At 44.6% G+C, this 19,260-nt stretch overlaps 1 protein-coding gene across 1 annotated transcript in view; it reads right to left on the reverse strand.

Annotated features, from left to right (window-relative positions):
• The window catches only part of MDH2 (malate dehydrogenase 2), a 60,388-nt gene that overhangs the window by 27,689 nt on the left and 13,439 nt on the right, over positions 1-19,260 (reverse strand). The window contains exons 4-5 of the mRNA XM_069226723.1: positions 14,685-14,794; positions 13,731-13,856 (exon numbers count right to left, since the gene is read on the reverse strand). Coding sequence (XP_069082824.1) covers positions 13,731-13,856; positions 14,685-14,794 — 236 coding nt within the window. The remainder of the gene's footprint in view (positions 1-13,730; positions 13,857-14,684; positions 14,795-19,260) is intronic.

Below are 19,260 nucleotides of genomic sequence, written 5' to 3' on the forward strand. Positions count from 1 at the left end.
CGCCATTATTCATGGACTATAAGTAATCAGACACTTCAGATAGATTTCATAATTTTTCCCCTTAAAACAATACAGGAAGGGATAAATATTACATTTCACAGTTTTACAAGTACCAGATTTTAGTTGTTCTCCAACTGCCTCCCATTTTACAATCACAGTCTGAGGATCAGAAATGTCAATTACTTAAGGGTGTAGGTCTCAATCTTGCCCACTGAGACCATATGTTCTTTGACAAAGACCCCACATTATCTGACGTTTCACACAGCTTCATTCTTTGTAAACAGATTTTTCGACTGATTCACAAATGTCCATTCCTAGATGGGAGGGAGTGTCACGAAGGGGTCCGTTTCTCCTTCTCCAATACTGTTCCCCATCACATTTAGCCACCAGTAGCCCAATAACCACTAGGATCATTGAACTAGTCTTGCCCTTCCAACCAGCCATCACCTTGAAGAGTAGTACTTTGGGGTCTAGTTACACCTGTTTACCCACACAAACGCCCTAACCCCGGCCCCTCACCACAATTGCTGTTAATTCTCTCTGAATCTGTTGCCAGTAATCAAGTATTACCAGAAATGTCCATAGTACATGAAATAAAGTGCCAATCTAGTCTGTACATTGCGGGCTGTTTCCGGAGGGTCCTCTGCCCATGCACCACACTGGTTGGATAGTAATACACTGTGTAAGTACTTTAATTATATGAGCCACAGATGTAAGGCCAAGGTGGGAGCGGGCATCTTCGACTCCTCCCATTCTTCAACCTCAAAGTGGTCCACATCTCTCCCCCATCTTTCCATCAGCAGCCAGAAAGGGTCCTGGAGCGTAGAGCAACAGATTTATATACTCCAGAGAGCTCTACTTCTACCCAATTGTTCCATAGTTATTTTGATTTCAAGTGGCTTGCCTTCCACCAAGCTTTACAACTGGAGAGTCTATATCCCCATGTTGTGTTGTGGAAGCTCCAAAAACTCACTGATCTGCTACCTAGAGTACCTCATACCAGTGAGTGAGAAGAGCATATTATAATATAACAAAACTGGAATAGCCAGACCACAGTATGAGCACCAACAGGTGAAAAATGTATGCACACAGTTGCTCAGTTTGCCAAATAGCTTGTCGTGATAGTGTTCTGGTGCCTTGGCCCACCAAAGTGAAGTATGGGAAGGGTGATCCCTGTACAGTCCAGTGGGACAATTGCTGTACAGATACTGGAAGCACCGCCAAGTGACCTACCCCATAGTTTTAAGTTTTTTTTTTTTTTTTTTTAAAGTGACATGCACATGGTGCGGTTCCCTCCCCCTGAGGCGTGCCCACCCACATGTAAGGAACATCAGTGCAGGGAGCTGTCGGGTCATCGCGAGGGAGTGTTGATGGGGCACTTTCAAGTTTGCTAAGACAGCTAGGAAACACACACACACACACACACACACACACACACACACACACACACCTCCTGCAATTGTGACTAACTGTGTAACAGTGGTTAGACCCTGAGATTAACCATAACTCTCACCTTACAATTCTTGCAACTCTCACCTCAGAAAGGTTACCAGGTTTGCCAGTGGAGGTTACCAGTGTGGTAGTTACTGGCTGTTATTGCCACTATCATCGTTGTTGCTGCTGTCTCCAAGGTTGATGTCGGGTATCTTGATTCCGTTTCTGTCCTCGTACCCAACCCTGTTTGAGATTGTATCTGAGTCGGGAAGAAAATGTGCAGTCCCTAGGACAGTCAGGTGGCAAGGGAGTTAAGAAGAAACCCCTAGTAGGGAAAAGGAAAAGAGGAAAGGGGAATATTAAAAGACCCTGCCTAAGCTCGCCCCAAGGAGAGTGTTCAATGAGAAATGACTTGGGCACGACTATGGAGGCAGATGCTCAGAGGATGGATGGATGGATGGAGGCAACCATTTATTTCTGAACGATGAAATATCTAAAGGTATGCTCTCCTTGCTCACCTCTGCCCTGAATGCATCCTCCCCCTTACTTTCAAGAGAGGAGGCTATACCTTCAATGAGTCAACTATTGGGAAAGGGGAGAGAGAGGAATGCCATTAAAATCTGTTCCAAGGGGGTGAGGGTTGCATGGGTGAGGTCCTTTCAGGTGAGCAGATACTCCCAATGCTGCAGACAGACTTATTCATTCTACTCTGGGCAGGCGACATATGGGCAGGGAGAGTTGTCCAACCAGCAACTCTAAAAGCTCTGGAGGTCGTTTTCAGGATTTAAGGGTATTCCCAAATCAAACAGGCACTCACACCGTAAGGCCAACCCATCTACATAGCCTGCAACTTCCCCCACAAGCTACTCCATATGTAATGGTTTTAAAGCAAGGGAAGACCATGCCCAACGTTTGAATGTAGTCGTACATTGGGTAAAACAGCAGAATAAAGGGCTGGGCAATCTCGCATCAGCAGATTAACCTTGTACAGAGGGTTAGGTGGATGCGCTCATCTCCAAAACCTGACCACAAGCACTTTATAGTTGTTAATTTGAAGGACAGGTTTGTTACTAAGGATATATTGTCCAAGATTCACTTTTCATATTGCCCGTCCACGTCCATTGAAGCTCTACCTCTTGGTTTCTTCTTTAGGCCACAGAGTACAGTTTCTATTGCCCCAACTCACAATAGTTTTTCCGCCCTCTCAAACCTGGATATTCAAGAATGACTTCACAATCAAGTACCACTCTCCCTTGCCAACCTCTGCTAAAAAACGATTGTCACGTCAGAGATATTCCTGGTCCAACTAAAGACAGGGAGTACAAGGAGGGTATAGTCATTACCTGGAACATTGCAGGCATTACTAACAAAATGGAGAGAGAGTACTGGGCAACGCATGTGGAACCTGCGCATACCATGTGCTTACAATAAACATGGTCTTTAGATATTATATACACACACCAGGATGTTTTTCTCGCTTTTAATTCTCCGACCTCCCCTTCGAATAGTGACAGGCCAAAGGGGGGGCTTGTTGACTTGGTTTGGTTTGTTCAGCCCCACTAATTAGGAGCTTTTTAGAGTTCCCCTCTTACCAATTTGTCACATTTACTTCCAACTTTGTTATCATGGTTGAGAACTTTTATAACAAAGATTTTGATTCCTCTAGGGTGGAAGTGATTAATTCATTCGAATCAGATTTAGAGAACTATATAGAACAGAATTCCTTTATAATCTGGGCAGGGGACTAACATTCTGGAATGTCCGAGTATGTCCAAATGACTGTGGGTGTTGTGACCTCGGGGGGGGGGGGGGGGGGGGGGGGGTGCAACATTTTTACATAGTTCATGTGGTTTAGCACTGAATAGTTTGATGCTAAAATGAAGCCTGAAACTGGCAAAATATTGTGGTGCCAGTAATTCCCCCCCCCCCCCCCCATTTACCTACGTTCACAGGGAGAGGTACTAGAAGCAATATTGATCACATTCCTATTGCAGATTCTGGTAGGGGAACCTTTGTAGATTTAAGAGGGGAGCCCAATTGTATCAGTAATCATAACCCAGTGATCCTAAATTTAAGTCATAACCTCTTAAAGAACCCGAACTGAGGGGGAAAAAAAAACAACAAAAATCGCCCCTTAGGTCGGAATGGAGTTAAAATTAAATGGGCTGGCATAAATCTGGCAAAGTTTTTAAACAACCTGGTGGCAAAAAATCTGGACCAATTCCTAATAGGGTTAGCACCAGAAACCAACTAAAAAGAGATGCGGTATGCCCATATGTCAATATCTAGCTCCATTGATCAATTGTTGATAACAAGGTAGAAAACCCATAGGAGGGAGAGGAAAGGCTGGTTTGGTGGCGAATGCACTAAGGCCCGAAACAACTTGATTGAGATTTTGAATCAGCACCTAAGGGACGCTAATGCAGTCCAGGTAGCCAGCACAAATTATAAGAATGCTATTAACGCAGGGAAGAAAACCTTAAAAGGGGAGGCCTAGGAGAACTTTTTTCAGGCCGCTGAAATGAAAGACAGTGACTCTTACTTTGGAGAACCGTAAATGTCCCCCTTTTCACCAGGGTATAGACCCCTGACTTGGATTCCGATATCACACCCGCACAATAAGTGGATCATTTTGGCTCACTTTTCTCCCAGTCTAAGCCAGCTGAGGGAAGGTCCATGTCTTTGGACAGCTGTACAACCCATAGGTAGGACTTTTACCTTAGATGAGGTGGTGAAGGCCACGGGTCCGGATGGAGTCCCAATGGATGTATATAAAGCTGAACTTAACCTATGGGCCCCTCTTTTAACTAAGGTGCTCAATGTGGCAGGAGCAAGTTTTGTACCTTCTGCTTAGACATTCTCCCTCATACTGATTGTTAAGAAGGGTTCTAGAAATGATCCGAAGTGTTACCAGCCAATCTCTCCACTTGACTCTTAGCCTAAATTATCGGGGAAGAGTCTTGTTAGAGCGATTAGAACACTGGGCAGATGAGAATGAAATTCTCTCTAGAGCCCAGTTTGGGTTCAGAAAGGGTTTAGGGACAGTTGAGCAATTGCTCAACTTTAACCTAGTAATGAGGAAGTATACCCAAGCTATGGTTGGTCGATCTATATAAGCTTTATCTACTTATGCAGTGTTTTTGATCTGGTCGATCATAGGAAGCTCTGGGCATATCTAGACAGAAAGGCGCCCCCCTCCCATCAAAGAGATTATTTCATGGTTAGCACACCTGTATAAGGAAGGAAAATATTCTATACGGCAGATCCAATACTCTTGTAGGCTGATAATGTGGCCATTTTAGCACATGCCCCATGAAGCCTTCAGCTTCTAATAGATACATTTTCAGATTTTATGGGGGAGAGGAAGATGAAAATCAACACTGCTAAAACTTACACAATATGTTCTGGTTGCACAGGAGGGAAACGAACAAACATTTTTATTGAAAGGATGAAGTTACAAAATACAAACACCTTCAGTTACTTGGGGATCCAGTTCTCAGCCAACCTTGATTGGAAGCTCCAAATGGAGATCTGCATATCTAATATGATCAGGAATAATAAAAGGCCTGATGAGGTTTGCTTCTAAGTTAAGGAACAAACCAATTGCCCAGATATTAACCCTTTATAATGCAAAACAATTTCAGTGGCAGTGCATGGCGCAGGCTAAGGGGTAGAAAAGTGATCCACAAATAAGAGAAAATGCCTCCCTACGAAGACTATTGCCAGTTTCTCACTCCACTCCTGCATCCATCGTTCACTGGGAACTGGGCATTAATTTCTTATCGGATACCCTTGAAACCAAACAGCTATTACTTTGGCGATCAGATTGGTCCAAGGAAGAAACTTCGTTCACTATTCTAATTCTTAAGGACTGAATAGGCATAGATATGATGAGTAGAATTCCATTGCTATAACAAAGCAGGCCGTAGAGGGTCTGGGATAGCCAGAAAGGAATTAATGGTCACACCCGAAAGATATTTCAAGGTATTCCAAAAAAGAGATAAGACAATATGAGTTTGATGCTTGCCAGGTGAAGAGAGAAAAAAAGCAGATCTCTCTAAGATAACAGAGTGGCGGTATTTAGCATGAAATGGCCAAGTTGGATGTAAAAGGTACCTTTTAATAAAAAATAAAAATAATAATCTCAATATGTTTAACATAGATACCTTTTAACTCGTTTCCATATTAGAATTTTCCATTACCTGACTGCCTTACCAAAAACCGAAAGATGGGGTACTGTCAACATAAAAAGCCCCAGCAACAAGTGATAGGAGCAGACCACCCAGCATCTAGTGCTTTTTTGTAAATTTTAATAACACTCCCAGGAAACTCCTCCTTAATCCCCTCTTCCTACAAGAGAGAATAATCCATAATCAGGCAGCTTTCAAATTCCTGTATGAATCAGGGGATGCAACAGTATGCCACAGGGTTGACCTGCTTCTCTCAAGAGTAATCCGTATTAGAGCCCTACTTGACGACTCAAGGACTCCAATCACATAAAAGGGGTTTTAGGCATCACATTTTACGTTGTTCATGCCCCTACCGTTTTAATGGCGATTCTTAAATTGTGATGGATGGACACAATTTACCTCGTCTTAACTTCGCTTCCCACAAATTCAGCCTGCTCAACAGATAAAAAAAAAAAAAAAAAAACACTCCTGGGGCACAATGTATCAGGATCATATAGTAAACTTTTCCAGTTGCATCCTGGCACATGCGGTTCACCAAAGACAGTTTCAATGGCTGGAACTTGTGCCAATCTCAAAGAGTGATCGGTCTTAATCTATTCCTGTTCTCAGTGCAACACTCTGGACGTCGTGCTCAGCAGAGGCAATGCCTAACGTAGGGCCCTATAAAGAGTGGCGAGACCGGATCTTCGAGATCTAAAAGCTATTAACTAACAGGGTAAGCAGAGTGTAATGTCTATGAAACCGCTGGTCACTATTCCTCTACCTCCTAACCCTAGTGAGCTTTTTTTGTATGAACAAGGAAATAGTTCTGAATGGCTCAAGCACACATCGTTGTAAGGCGTTTTGAGTTCTGGGGAGTCAGGCTTATTCCAGTTTATCAATAGTGTCCCAGTTCCACTAATATATTCCAATTTGAAATAGAAGTTTAACGTTTTGGGTATTTGCCTCACCAGGAGCAGTCAAGTCAATGCTTAAACCAGTAAGCTGTCAGTACAGAAGTTAATTTACACCTGGATAAATTAGGCAGTTAAAACTATGATGCACACCCAACACACTAGGTTTTGGCACTGCTTGGGTTTCAGAGAAGCCCCAAACATTTACAGGATTTTTGTTCAATACCACGCATCATCAATAACCTTATCTGGCGACAAAGCATTTTTATGTTCCTAGAAATCTGTGTGATCATCTACGCAAAAAAAAAAAAAAATATTCAAAGCCTTCGCTCCATTAACTAACCTGGAGTGAACAGAGGGCCCAGATGAACACGTTACTTATCTTCACCAATGCCTTTTTTTGGTAAGGACTTTAACTGTAGATGCCTCACCTTTTGAATAGTCTTCCCCCAGGCATCCGACAAGATCCGGAAAAATCTCACACAGTAACCCTGCATACTGACAGGGGGTGCCATGCAGTTCCGTGCCAGTGTTGCTCCGATTCAGAAGTGATGAGCAGGGCCCTATATAGGAACCACCCATGTGCACTGACATCAGCTGTTTTCTGAAGTGTCTGTGCTCTCAGACGTGGAATTCCCCCCCCCCCGGATTAGTAGAGACTAGTGTGCAAAGTTCTAATTGGGACTTTTTTTTTTTTATATGAAGAGTCCAGTTCACAGAATAAGAATGATCGGAGGAGCCTAGGTATTAACAATGGTAATTAACTTGTTTTTCTGATAGAGACTTAGCTGAAGATTTGCACCTTTTGAATAGATACCAAAGCAGTACCTTCCATGTGGTGGGTCTGGACTAGCTCAGATTAAAAAGTCCTTCAGGACTGAGCCGGTAAAGTGCCCCCCTCGGTGGATCTGGCAGTTCAGGCAGTAGTGTTTCACAAATGTACGGAGCAGCATCCATGTGACCACCTGGAAAATATCCAGGACAGGCACACGTGCCCATCCAGTGGTAGTTCAGGTAGAGTGAGCCTACCGTCGTTCAGAGGGTTCTTTCTGTCCAATGCACAGCAGATCTTAATACAGAGTGTGATGCAGCGAAAGACGCACTCCTTTTCTGCACTAGCTCGTCTTTCTTCTCCTCAGCGAATCCAAAAAAAAGTTTATTGTAAACTCGGTGTCCTCATGTACGATCAATATAGAAACTAAGAGAGAATTTTGTATCCACCAGTGGAACTTCTCCTCAGAGAAGTGATGTGGCGCTAAGAACATTGCAAGTGAGATGCTCTGCCCAACATGAAATGGAGTCTCTACCTTTGGAAGAGAGGTGGCTTGAGTTTGTAGAACCAGTTTGTCCAGGTAGAAAGTGGAATAAAATGGACTGACAAGGAAGGCTTGTAGCTAGCTCATCCACTGTGCTGATGGTACGGTGACAAAACACAGTCTTGAAGGTAAGTAGCTGGAGACAACAGTAATGCAAAGGTTCGCAGGGTGCACATATGAAGAATGTAAGAACCAAATTTAAGTCCCATTAAGGCATGGTAAAGAGAGAAGGGTGGGAATATGGAGTACACCCTTGAGAAAAATCCAACAGGTGATTTAAACAATGTGAGCTTGTGCGACAACTGTAAAAAGGCCAGAACGGCCGACAGATACCCTTTAACAGTGTTCAAAGGGGTGTGTGGCTAAGATGTCCGCCGAGTAGGAGCATTCTTTCGGAGCTCCGCCACCGACCCTTAAAAGAGACCGGATCGGACACCAAACACCACCATCTGAGGGTGTGGTGGCACCCCTTGTGCCTCCTGGAGCCCCTGGGCTCGGCTGAGGCTGGAGAGACGTGCCTCGAAGTGCTTCGGCCCCGCTTAAGAGCCTAAGGCAGGGTCGTGAGTTGGGCCGCCGCAGGTGACATGGCAAGAAGAGTGCTGCCTGGCAGGAGAGGAACGGGAGGAGGAGAGGTGGGGCCCACGCCCTGCCATCGCCATACTACCGAGTGCAGCTTACTGGCGGTGAGCATGTCGGTCGCTGTGGCCCGGTGGGTGGGCCCTGTTGAGCCACAGGCCTGGCCACTATCTGAGCGGACACCAGCATGGCACATGTGGGGGCCTGGGCCACGTGGGGTGGGAACTGCAAAACAGATGGACAGGAGCGGAGGAGTCATAGATGAGGGGCCCTGAGGCCGAGGAGTCGCCTGGTGAAGCAACTGCGGAGGAGACAGGAGAGGAGACAGGAGAGGAGGCCGTCCCCACCATGATAGTGTGGATAGCGCCCCAGCATGCAAGCACCAGAAATTTGCAGGACCAGAGAACAGCGTTGGGCACACGCACATGAGGGAAGGCAGGCGTCGCTAGAGTACGGGCCCCGGAGGAACAGAAACCCACGCCCATCCACCTTGAGGAGTGAGCAGGAGCTAGGGAGTAGGGAGCTGGTGAGGAGAATTGGCCAGGGCAGAGGAGACATCCCTTGCAGAGACTACTTCGGAGGCGGGTGTGGAGGCCGTCCCCGCCGTGGTAGCGCAGGACGCAGCTGGCCAATACCCAATGACTTAATAGGTCCGTGAAGAGACAGGCTCTCCTATTGCATCTTCAGGACACGAAGAGTGATGTAAGCCTACTACAGGAAACTTCTTTATTCTGCTCAGACTGGAAAAGACTGAAGTCATGCTGGTTTGATCATCAATGCCACTCTTCGGGCCATGGGCAGGAGTGGCAATCTTACTGGCCACAAAGTTTCCAGGGAGGGTAACCCACATGCAGGCTGAGATACCTGGGAGGCTTCTCTCCCTACATATTGACATACAGGGGTGCAGGCTGATAACAGCCAATGTTTATGGGCCGAACGAACACCAAGAATGCTTTCTAAAAGATGCATTGGGGAAGATCCTAACACCACCAGACGAGGAAATCGTGGTAGGCAGGGACTTTAATAAAGCCCTGGATCCCCCAATTAGATAGGTTCATCCTGAGGTATGGACCGACAGGAGGCTTCTCAAAGGGTTTTTAGGGATAGCTTGAAGGGGCAGGACTAACTGACATTTGGCGCGGGCAACACCCAGCAGATAGAACATACTCATTTTTCTCAGACACCGCCCAGACATAGGACCGTATAGACCTTTTCCTCACCACTCCACGCATTACCAACCTGGCTACCCGCTCTGATATTGTGGTGGCCTCTATTTCAGATTGCTCTTCCCACTTACACCCCAAGCAGACAACACTGGCGCCTTAACACAAGACTTCTGACACATGAGGATATTTTTGCGGAAATTAAGAACACGATAAGCCACTTTCTAACCATAAATTATACCCCCCACAACCAGTATCATGGCCCTATGGGAAGCACTTATAGCAGTCATCAGGAGGTCAGTTCATAGCGATAGCAGCAAGACTAAATGTTACATGCCGTAATAAACATTGTAGGAAGGTAGCCTCTTTCTAGCTTGGTTACCCCCACTTTTGGTCCGTTTGTTAGGGTGTTTAGGTGTGTCTACTGGGTTCCTGCTAACCAAGACTCCAGTAGTTTTGCTCTCTCCTCTAAATTGTACCTTTTTCTTCCCACAATTGGCATACTGGTTCCCCTCGCCCTCACCCTACCCCCCCAAAACCCTAGTATGGTACCTAGGTACCCAGGGATTAGGGATCCAATGGATACCTATGGCCTGCAGCAGTTATTCTGCCACTGATAGGGGCCCATGCAAAGGGTTCAGCAGGCCTGCCACTGCAGTCTGCGTTAACCGGGTGCATGCACCCGGTTTCACTACAGGTCACGGCACCAGGTCACTGTAAGTCACCCCTCTCAGCCCAGAGGGCAGGGTGCAGGTACCTGTGTGAGGGGGCACCCCTGCACTAGCAGAGGTGGCCCCATGAACTCCAGCACCATTTTACTGGACTTTGTGAGTGCAGGGATGCCATTTTATATATGCACTGGACATCGGTTGCTACCTATGTCCAGCTACATAATGTTAACTCCGAACCTGGGCATGTTTGGTATCAAACATGTTGGAATCATACTCCAATACTATTGCAAGAATTGGAAGTATGATTCCATGCACTCTGGGGGCTCCTTAGAGGTCCCCCAGCATTGCTGCCACCAGTCTTCCAGGGTTTCTCAGGCAGCCCAGCTGCTGCCACCCCTCATAGACCGGTTTCTGCACTCCTGCTGCTTGATCTGATCAAGCCCAGGAAGGCAGAATTTCCTCTGGGAGAGGGAGGTAACACCCTTTCCCTTTGGAAATAGGTGTGACTGCCTTGGGAGGGGTGAGCCTCCCCAAGCCACTGTTTTGCTTTGAAGGGCACATTTGGTGCCCTCCAAGCGTAAACCAGTCCACACCCGTTCAGGGTCTCCACTGGTTTTTCTTGCAGTCTTTTCTGGGTGACTTATTTTTCTTTCTTTTGAGTGGTTTGGGGAAGCCTATGGTCATTACTGTTTTCAAACGTTTTCTATGCCCATTTCTGATTGCTAGTGTATATATTTAGTGTATTACTTACCTCCTAAGTGTGGGTCACCTGTCTAGTGATTTGCAATTATTTTTGGCTCAGATGAAGTACTTTTATTTTTGTACAACTGAGTGTTTTCTTTCATGAGTGTAAGTGCTGTGTGACTACAGTGGTATAGCATGAGATTTGCATGACTCCTAGATAAGCCTTTGGTTGCTCATCCACAGCTACCTCTAGAGAGCTTGTCTTCTAGACACTGTCTATACTTTACTAAGAGGGGAAACCTGGTGTAAGTACCTTAGGTACCCACCACACACCAGGTCAGCTTCCTACAAACGTCAACAACTAGAGCACGCCATTAGGGCCCTGGAGGTTTTACATGGTCGAACTGGGTCACTAGCAGTGAGGAGGCAACTCACCATACACTGGAAGGAACTACGGGCTTTGTATGCGGATAAGGCGGAGTATACCCTACTCCAAATCAAGCAAAAGTTCTATGAGGGAGGAGACAAAGAGAGCTGCCTTATGGCCCACCGACTCCGCGCGCAGGCCACGGGATGACGGGTGGCAGAATTGAGACTGCCTACTGGCACCCTGACATGTCAGGAAGAGCTGATCCTTCATCAGTTTGAGTGGTTCTACTAGGACTTATTTTGCAGAGGAGCTCGACCATAACGGCATGGAAGGCTATCTGGACTCAACTCTTCTGCCTCAGATCATCCGACCCCCACAGACAGTGTCATCTTAGAGGGATATCACACCCATGGAAGTCCTCACGACCAACCATCGTCTGCAAACAGGTAACGCGCGAGGTGCAGACAGTTTCGGAGCAGAGTTTTATAAGTGCTTTGGAACCCAGCTAGCCCCTGTGCTAGCTCGGCTGTACACCGCGCTGGGCACATCCCTCTTCCTCCCTCCTACGATGCAACTAGGTATTGGGACAGTTATTCCTAAACCGGGGAAGGACCCACAACTGTGCTCCTCCTACCAACGCATTACATTATTAAACATGGGCACTAAGATCTTCACAGGCATCCTAGCTCGTAGGCTAAACCTGTATATGCAGGACCTGGTTGATCCGGACCAAACTGGATTCATCCCCAAGCGGTCCTGTAGCGACAACACCAATAAATTATGTCACCTGCTGTAAAAGGTCCACCACTCTAAAACTCCAGCCCTCCTCCTCTCCATTGATGCAGAGAAATCATTTGGGTGCACTGGCAGTACCTCCACGCGGTCTTAGGGCGTCTCAGTCTGGAACCTAGGTTCCGCGAGTGGATCTGCTGCAACTATGACAAACCTTGAGCCATGGTCGTCGTGAATGGGGAACTGTCCCGGCAATTTCCTATCTGAAGGGGCACCTGACAAGGATGCCCCCCCCACCTTATTATTTGCCTTATATATGGAGTCCTTTGCTGAGCATCTACGGCACCACCCAGACGTATCTGGCTTGCTGATGGGTGTTAGATCACATAAACTGGCTCGCAACCATCAAGCGAGTACGCTCTGTAATGCGGACGCTGTATTCAAATAATGGACGTCGACCGCATCCACATTACAGAGCGTACTCGCTTGATGGTTGTGAGCAGATATAAGTGAGCAAAATCATTTGGCTAGATATGGAAGCCAATTAATCAGGAAATTGGAACTATGAACATTAATGAGGGTAATTTGGAAACGAAGGATCTTATAAACATTGAAGCCCTGATGAAGTCAAGTGGGAGATTTCCCTGACGAAACACATGTTGGCTGCATCGGGAGAGTGCCTTTAAGGATGATGTAACGTGGAGACTATACTCCAATGGGCACTCTAAGTACTGATATTGGATTGTAAAATATTTACTAAAAGGACCAAAACGTTTGTTATATGGACTATAGGAATCTGCAAATAAAATTCCTTTAAACTGAACTTTGGTTAAATTGGCGTTAAAGTAGTGATTCAACAATATACATTGCTAGGGATGTCAGAACTATGTTATGTTGTATAACAACAAGCGACAAGGTATAATGTACATTGTGAACTAATATCATTAGATGAGTGCCTGCAAGTAAATGTTTGTATATTCTCAGCAAATTTGTTGCAGAGTCACAGGGTTGTTTTTGGAGGTATTCACCCTGACCAGTGCACCATTCAGAACAGTGATCTGTGAATCAAGGCAGGGAGCGCCACATTACCCTACGAAAACTTCTCCAGTTATTCAGTACAATAAACTATAAAAAGTTCATTTAGATAGTTCATGTTTAAATAAAATAAAAAAATAAAAAACACACCACACAGCTCGTGTCTGACCAAATTACTGCAGAGCTATACCATCTTAAAAATCTGATCTTCAATTCCAATGTGCGTTATTTCACCATGTGAAACACTAATAAACCAACCACCTACAGCGGTCATGTTGGCAAACACCAACCAGTCTAATTAATCCCACCCCAAAATTGTCAACATTATGCAGTTACATAAATGACATTAAAACTATGTTAAATAAAAACATAATGTCTCTACTTAAACTGCATGACAGACTGTCAGTCAAGTACAGCTGAATTAAATACCTCACCTTGTACATAGAATACAAGTGCTTTAATGCTAGCAGACGAGGAAAACGAGGCTTCCATACTATGCTCCCAGACATCTGTGGTGTCTGAATCAGTGTTTCTTTAAGTGCTCAACCCATCTTTCCAAACATACTCTCAATAAAACAGCAAAGTGCAACAATAATAAGAATATTTAGCATGTAGTCTTCAAGTTTGAAATATCTCCCTTCATTTTGTAGCGAGTAGATTGCTTACCTTTAGCTGTGCAACAAATGTATTTGCCCTCACAATGTCAAGCGTGGTTACACCAAAAATGTGGTTCGGATTATAGACACCATGCTTCTTAAACACTTCTGAGGTGATAGGAATGGTTGAATTCACCTATAGGAAAGTGGAAGGATGTGCATATTAGTGAAAGTAAATAGACGAGAACAAGGAATTCAGTCCATGTGCATTCCTCCATCAGAAAGATCTGCGCACAATGGAGCCACAGTTGGCTAATACGTGCTTAACCTTCATACAAGCTTAGTTATCATCTTAATACACATTAAGACAAGTAGAGAATACAAGTAAACATTGTTAGAGGAACAGGTTAGCAAACTTGTTGCACCATCTCTAGGCAAGGAATGCAAGCCAAAATGATTTAAGGCTAGAACGCAAAAAAAATAATAATAATAATAATGATGATAAAAACGGATTGTATCAGTTTCTAAATGTTTCCATGAACTTTTGATATGTAACAATCACAAACGGTGCTCTGTTATACACTCGCATATCGAATTTAGACCGAGTCATCAAGTCATATTTGTAGCGGCTGGAGTTAGATTCATACACCTAAATGTGGGCGAGGTCTAACTTCTAGCTTCATTTACATTCTTACTCACTCGAAGTATGTGGTGTTTATAAACAATTTTACAGTTAGATTTGTACCTAAATAAACGTGCCACCTTGTGCTACTAACATTATATTTTATTTGAATTTAGCACCTGGTTTGAAGCTGTAGAAATAGCCAAAGTCTACTGTTCTTGTCAGAGATGACAGGCCTACTAGTGAGTTCCATGACCTTGTAAAACAAGGCCCAGGAACTACCTTACCCATGTAGATTGATCAAAAACGACATGTAATTTGTTTTTAAGTTTCCTAGTAAAAAGGGATACAAGCCAGAAGTAGGAAGAAGGCTGGAGTTCAAGTTAAAAGCCACTTTCTTACCGGGTTGGCAATTATGCAGATCATTGCCTCAGGGCAGTGCTTCGCACAAGCTTCTGTTAAAGTTGCCACAATGGAAGCATTGGTATTGAACAAGTCGTCACGGGTCATGCCTATGATGAAAAAATGTTTAAGAATAACTTGTAGCAGTTTGACCAGATTTGGTATTAAAAAAAGAGTACGGCTAAATATTGAAATAGATGAAAAACAGATCCACTCAGTGAAACAGTGTACACTTGCAAGTATACTCCGTCAGAGATTACCATTAGCTGAACAAAAAAAAAAAAAAAAAAAAAAAAAAAAAAGATTTACATGTAACTCTAGTTCTTCAGTATAGCAATTTTCTTACGTGTAAAGTGCTGAGATAAACCTCAAAGACAAATCCCAACTTCAATAAATTGTTAGACCACCACCTTCTCAGTCTCAAAATAGATATATGAACAATCTGGACATTTTCAAACTATTATTTTCGTGGGTCTCTGTAGTATGATGTGCAAGCTGGAACAGCCAAACAATATTTTGGTCTTGTCATTGGAGTAAACGCCCCCTTACCAGACAAACAAAAGTCCCCATGGCCAGCAAACTTTTTGTAAGCTCACACTCCTGGGAGCACAAACTAAGCAGTTAAGCTTGTGGAAAAGGTCTATTTTTTTTTATTGTCCATACAGCATTTTCACCACAAATATCAAAATGTGTTTCCTCCCCTATCAGATTGGTTACTTACGTTAATGCCTAGTGTTTACTGTCTGTTCAAGGATACTTTAAACATCCATTACAACAGTAGTTAAACAGGATCTGGTTTGAGATCGGTTTGCTTTCAGTTAGATGTTGCTTTCAAACGTGCTTATCGCCAGCTAAAACAAGAAAGTGTCATCATACCTAGCTCGCAATGTAACACATGCACAAGCTATTGTTGAGTACTGATGAAGATTCAAAATAATGTGTCTACTTTGCGGCAGGGGTTTGGGAGTGTGGAATGTGTCAGGGAACACAGAGGAGGTACTGACTCCAGCAACTCAGACCAGGTGAAGAGAAAATGCAATCGCCATATGTCTAACTACTGTTAAACAATTTTTTTTTTTTTTTTTTTTTTTTTTAATATATAAAAATGGCCAGAGTGCACGATAAAAAAAAAGGAACTTTGACAGGCATATCAGACTCTACCAATCCATGAGAAATGCTTCAAGAAATAAATTAGTTTTTTTTAAAGCATTTAACTGAATGTTATGTTGTAGCCATTTGTATGACACAAGGCGCCCTTCACCTGCTACATCTTCAGAATTTGCCCTCTACATTTTCACCACCTACTAGACTATGTGCTCAATAATTTGCTGATGTCAACAAAAGAAATTGCTCAAAGCTCAAAAGGATTTAAGTCACAAAAGGCATCCGAGTGCAACACCCTGGCAGACTTTACAATAAGTAACCAGTTGAAGTAAGATATTAAAATTGTACTAAGGCAGTTTATCTGTAAAGCAGACATTATTAACGTCCCACTTGGATGACGTGGCTGCACAGTATATTTTATTTTGTTTGAGGAAGAAAAAAAAAAAAAATACATGTCACTCATGTTTTAAGGTCTATTATTTTAACTTCCCGGTCCCTCCGATGGAAGCACTTATCATACGTATACAATAAATACTGTTCTGCGAAGCTCCTAATGGATATGGGGGCTGTAGGAAGTTGGCTCTGTATATACTATTTCAAAGTAAGAAATAGTATGCACAGAGTCCAAGGGTTCCCCTTAGAGGTAAGATAGTGGCAAAAGTAGATAATTCTAATGCTCTATTTTGTGGTAGTGTGATCGAGCAGTAGGCTTATCAGAGGGTAGAGTTAAGCATTTGTTGTACACACAGGCAATAAATGAGGAACACACACTCAAAGACTTACTCCAGGCCAATAGGGTTTTATATTGAAAAATATATTTTCTTAGTTTAAGAACCACAGGTTCAAGATTTACATTAAACACTTTAAATGTAAGGTGCTTCACTTAGATACTTTAGGAACTTTGAATGAAAACAATATCATGTACAGTCTTTGTAAAAATGGCAATAAGCTATTTTTAAAGTGGACACAGTGCAAAAATCAACAGTTCCTGGGGGAGGTAAGTAAAGGTTAGTTTTGAGAGTAAGTAAAACACTTACAAGTCTCAAGTTTGGGGCATAGGCAACCCAGCGTTGGGGGTTCAAGGCAACCCCAAAGTTACCACACCAGCAGCTCAGGGCCGGTCAGGTGCAGAGGTCAAAGAGGTGCCCAAAACACACAGGCACCTAGGGGGAAAGGGGTGCGCTACAAAAACACGAGAAGGCACACAAAGCACACCCTCAGCGGCACAGGGGCGGCCGGGTGCAGTAGGATCGCCGGGGGGGGGGGGGGGGTTCGCTCTTGCACTGAAGTTCGGAATCAGGCCGGTAGGGCTGGGGCCAAAGCAGTTGTCTTCCTCCTCCTCTGCAGGCTTGTAGGTCAACAGTCCTTCTTTCTTCAGGTTGCAGGAATCCGATTTCCTGGGATCTGGGGAGCCCCTAAATACTCAATTTAGGGGTGTGCTTTGGTCTGGGAGGGCAGTAGCCAATGGCTACTGTCCTTGAGGGTAGCTACACCCTCTATGTGCCTCCTCCCTGTGGGGAGGTGGGCAAATCCCTAATCCTATTGGGGGAATCCTCCAAACTCAAGATGGAGGATTTCTCAAGGCAGGGGTCACCTCAGCTCAGGACACCTTAGGGGCCATCCTGGCTGGTGGCTGACGACTCCTTGTTTTTCTCATTATCTCCTCCAGCCTAGCCGCCAACAGTGAGGACAGTGGCCGGAGGGGTGGGCATCTCCACTAGCTGGGATGCCCTGGGGCGCTGTAACAAAAGGGGTGAGCCTTTGAGGCTCACCGCCAGGTGTTACAGTTCCTGCAGAGGGGAGGCGAGAAGCACCTCCATCCAGTACAGGCTTTGTTCCTGGCCACAGAGTGACAAAGGCACTCTCCCCATTTGGCCAGCAACATGTCTGGTGTGTGGCAGAAACTGGTCAGCCTACACTAGAAGTCGGGTATGTTTTCAGGGGGAATCTCTAAGATGCCCTCTGGGTGTATTTTACAATAAATTGCACACTGGCATCAGTGTACATTTATTGTGCTGAGAAGTTTGATACCAAACTTCCCAGTTTTCAGTGTAGCCATTATGGAACTGTGGAGTTCCTGTTTGACAAACTCCCAGACCATATACTCTTATGGCTACCCTGCACTTACAATGTCTACGGTTTTGCTTAGACACTGTAGGGGCACAGTGCTCATGCACATATGCCCTCGCCTGTGGTATAGTGCACCCTGCCATAGGGCTTTAAGGCCTGCTAGAGGGGTGACTTACCTATGCCACAGGCAGTGTGAGGTTGGCATGGCACTCTGAGGGGAGTGCCATGTCGACTTAGTCATTTTCTCCCCACCAGCACACACAAGCTGTGAGGCAGTGTGCATGTGATGAGTGAGGGGTCACTAGGGTGGCATAAGACATGCTGCAGACCTTAGAGACCTTCCCTGGCATCAGGGCCCTCGGTACCAGTGGCAAGGGACTTACCTGAGTGCCAGGGTTGTGCCAATTGTGGAGACAAAAGTACAGTTTAGGGAAAGAATACTGGTGCTGGGGCCTAGTTAGCAGGGTCCCAGAACACTTTCAAATCATAACTTAGCATCAGCAAAGGCAAAACGTTAGGGGGTAACCATGCCAAGGAAGCATTTCCTTACAGGTGCCTCTAGAGGCTGAAGTGTAGGAACTGTAAAACAAAAACTGAAGACCGTTTCCAAGGCATAACTGATGTACAGAATAGAGACGCACACCTTTCCCATCAAGAAGTGTGCAATACAGGCTTGTTTTCTGCCAAGTGCAACAATAAGCACTCAGACAGAAAAAAAACACATTACATAAAACACTATTTTATTGTAGAATAATATTTGTTTAAAATTTTTCTAACAAAATAGTGCATTTTTAAAAAGGGTTAGGCTCCTTTGTGTCAAAGACAAATAACTGTGTTGCATAGCGAATATGCTGCCTTTATTCTCTGAGGAAAAGCAGATTACTCCACTTCCACCCTAAAAAATCTTGGAGAATCGGGTCATGATGGCATCTACCTGTGGATCCACCTCAAGCTCTACAGACATATTGTGACAGCTTTTCTTAAACCTGCCAAAGTCACAGCATCCTGAAGGCTGAGCTCATTTCACAACTAAGATAGCATCTGGTCGAGGAGGACTGTGGCTGTATTGGCAGTTGGTTAAATGTGCAGAGGGCATGGACCGGTCAGACTTCATTCTATGCAATCACTCCATGCTAACCACACGGCAGCTACCGTGCTGTGTGGAGGGGCATTCAGCTTGAAGTTAAACAAACCATGGTAGATACAGAGTATTTATCAAAGGCACTTTGTGTTTGAATCGCAAGTTTTGTGTGCTTGCTACTCATTACTACCGCTTCCATGAGAGTATCAATTCCTCAACTATATGTGCCTAATGGAATCCAAAGGGACAGCTAGTTCTCTGTCTTTTGTGTCCGATTAACTCTTAAATTTGAGGACTTAGTGCATCAGTAGTATGGAACAA

The sequence above is a fragment of the Pleurodeles waltl genome, chromosome 3_2 (assembly GCF_031143425.1).
Source record: "Pleurodeles waltl isolate 20211129_DDA chromosome 3_2, aPleWal1.hap1.20221129, whole genome shotgun sequence".
In the NCBI taxonomy this organism is placed as follows: Eukaryota; Metazoa; Chordata; class Amphibia; order Caudata; family Salamandridae; genus Pleurodeles; species Pleurodeles waltl.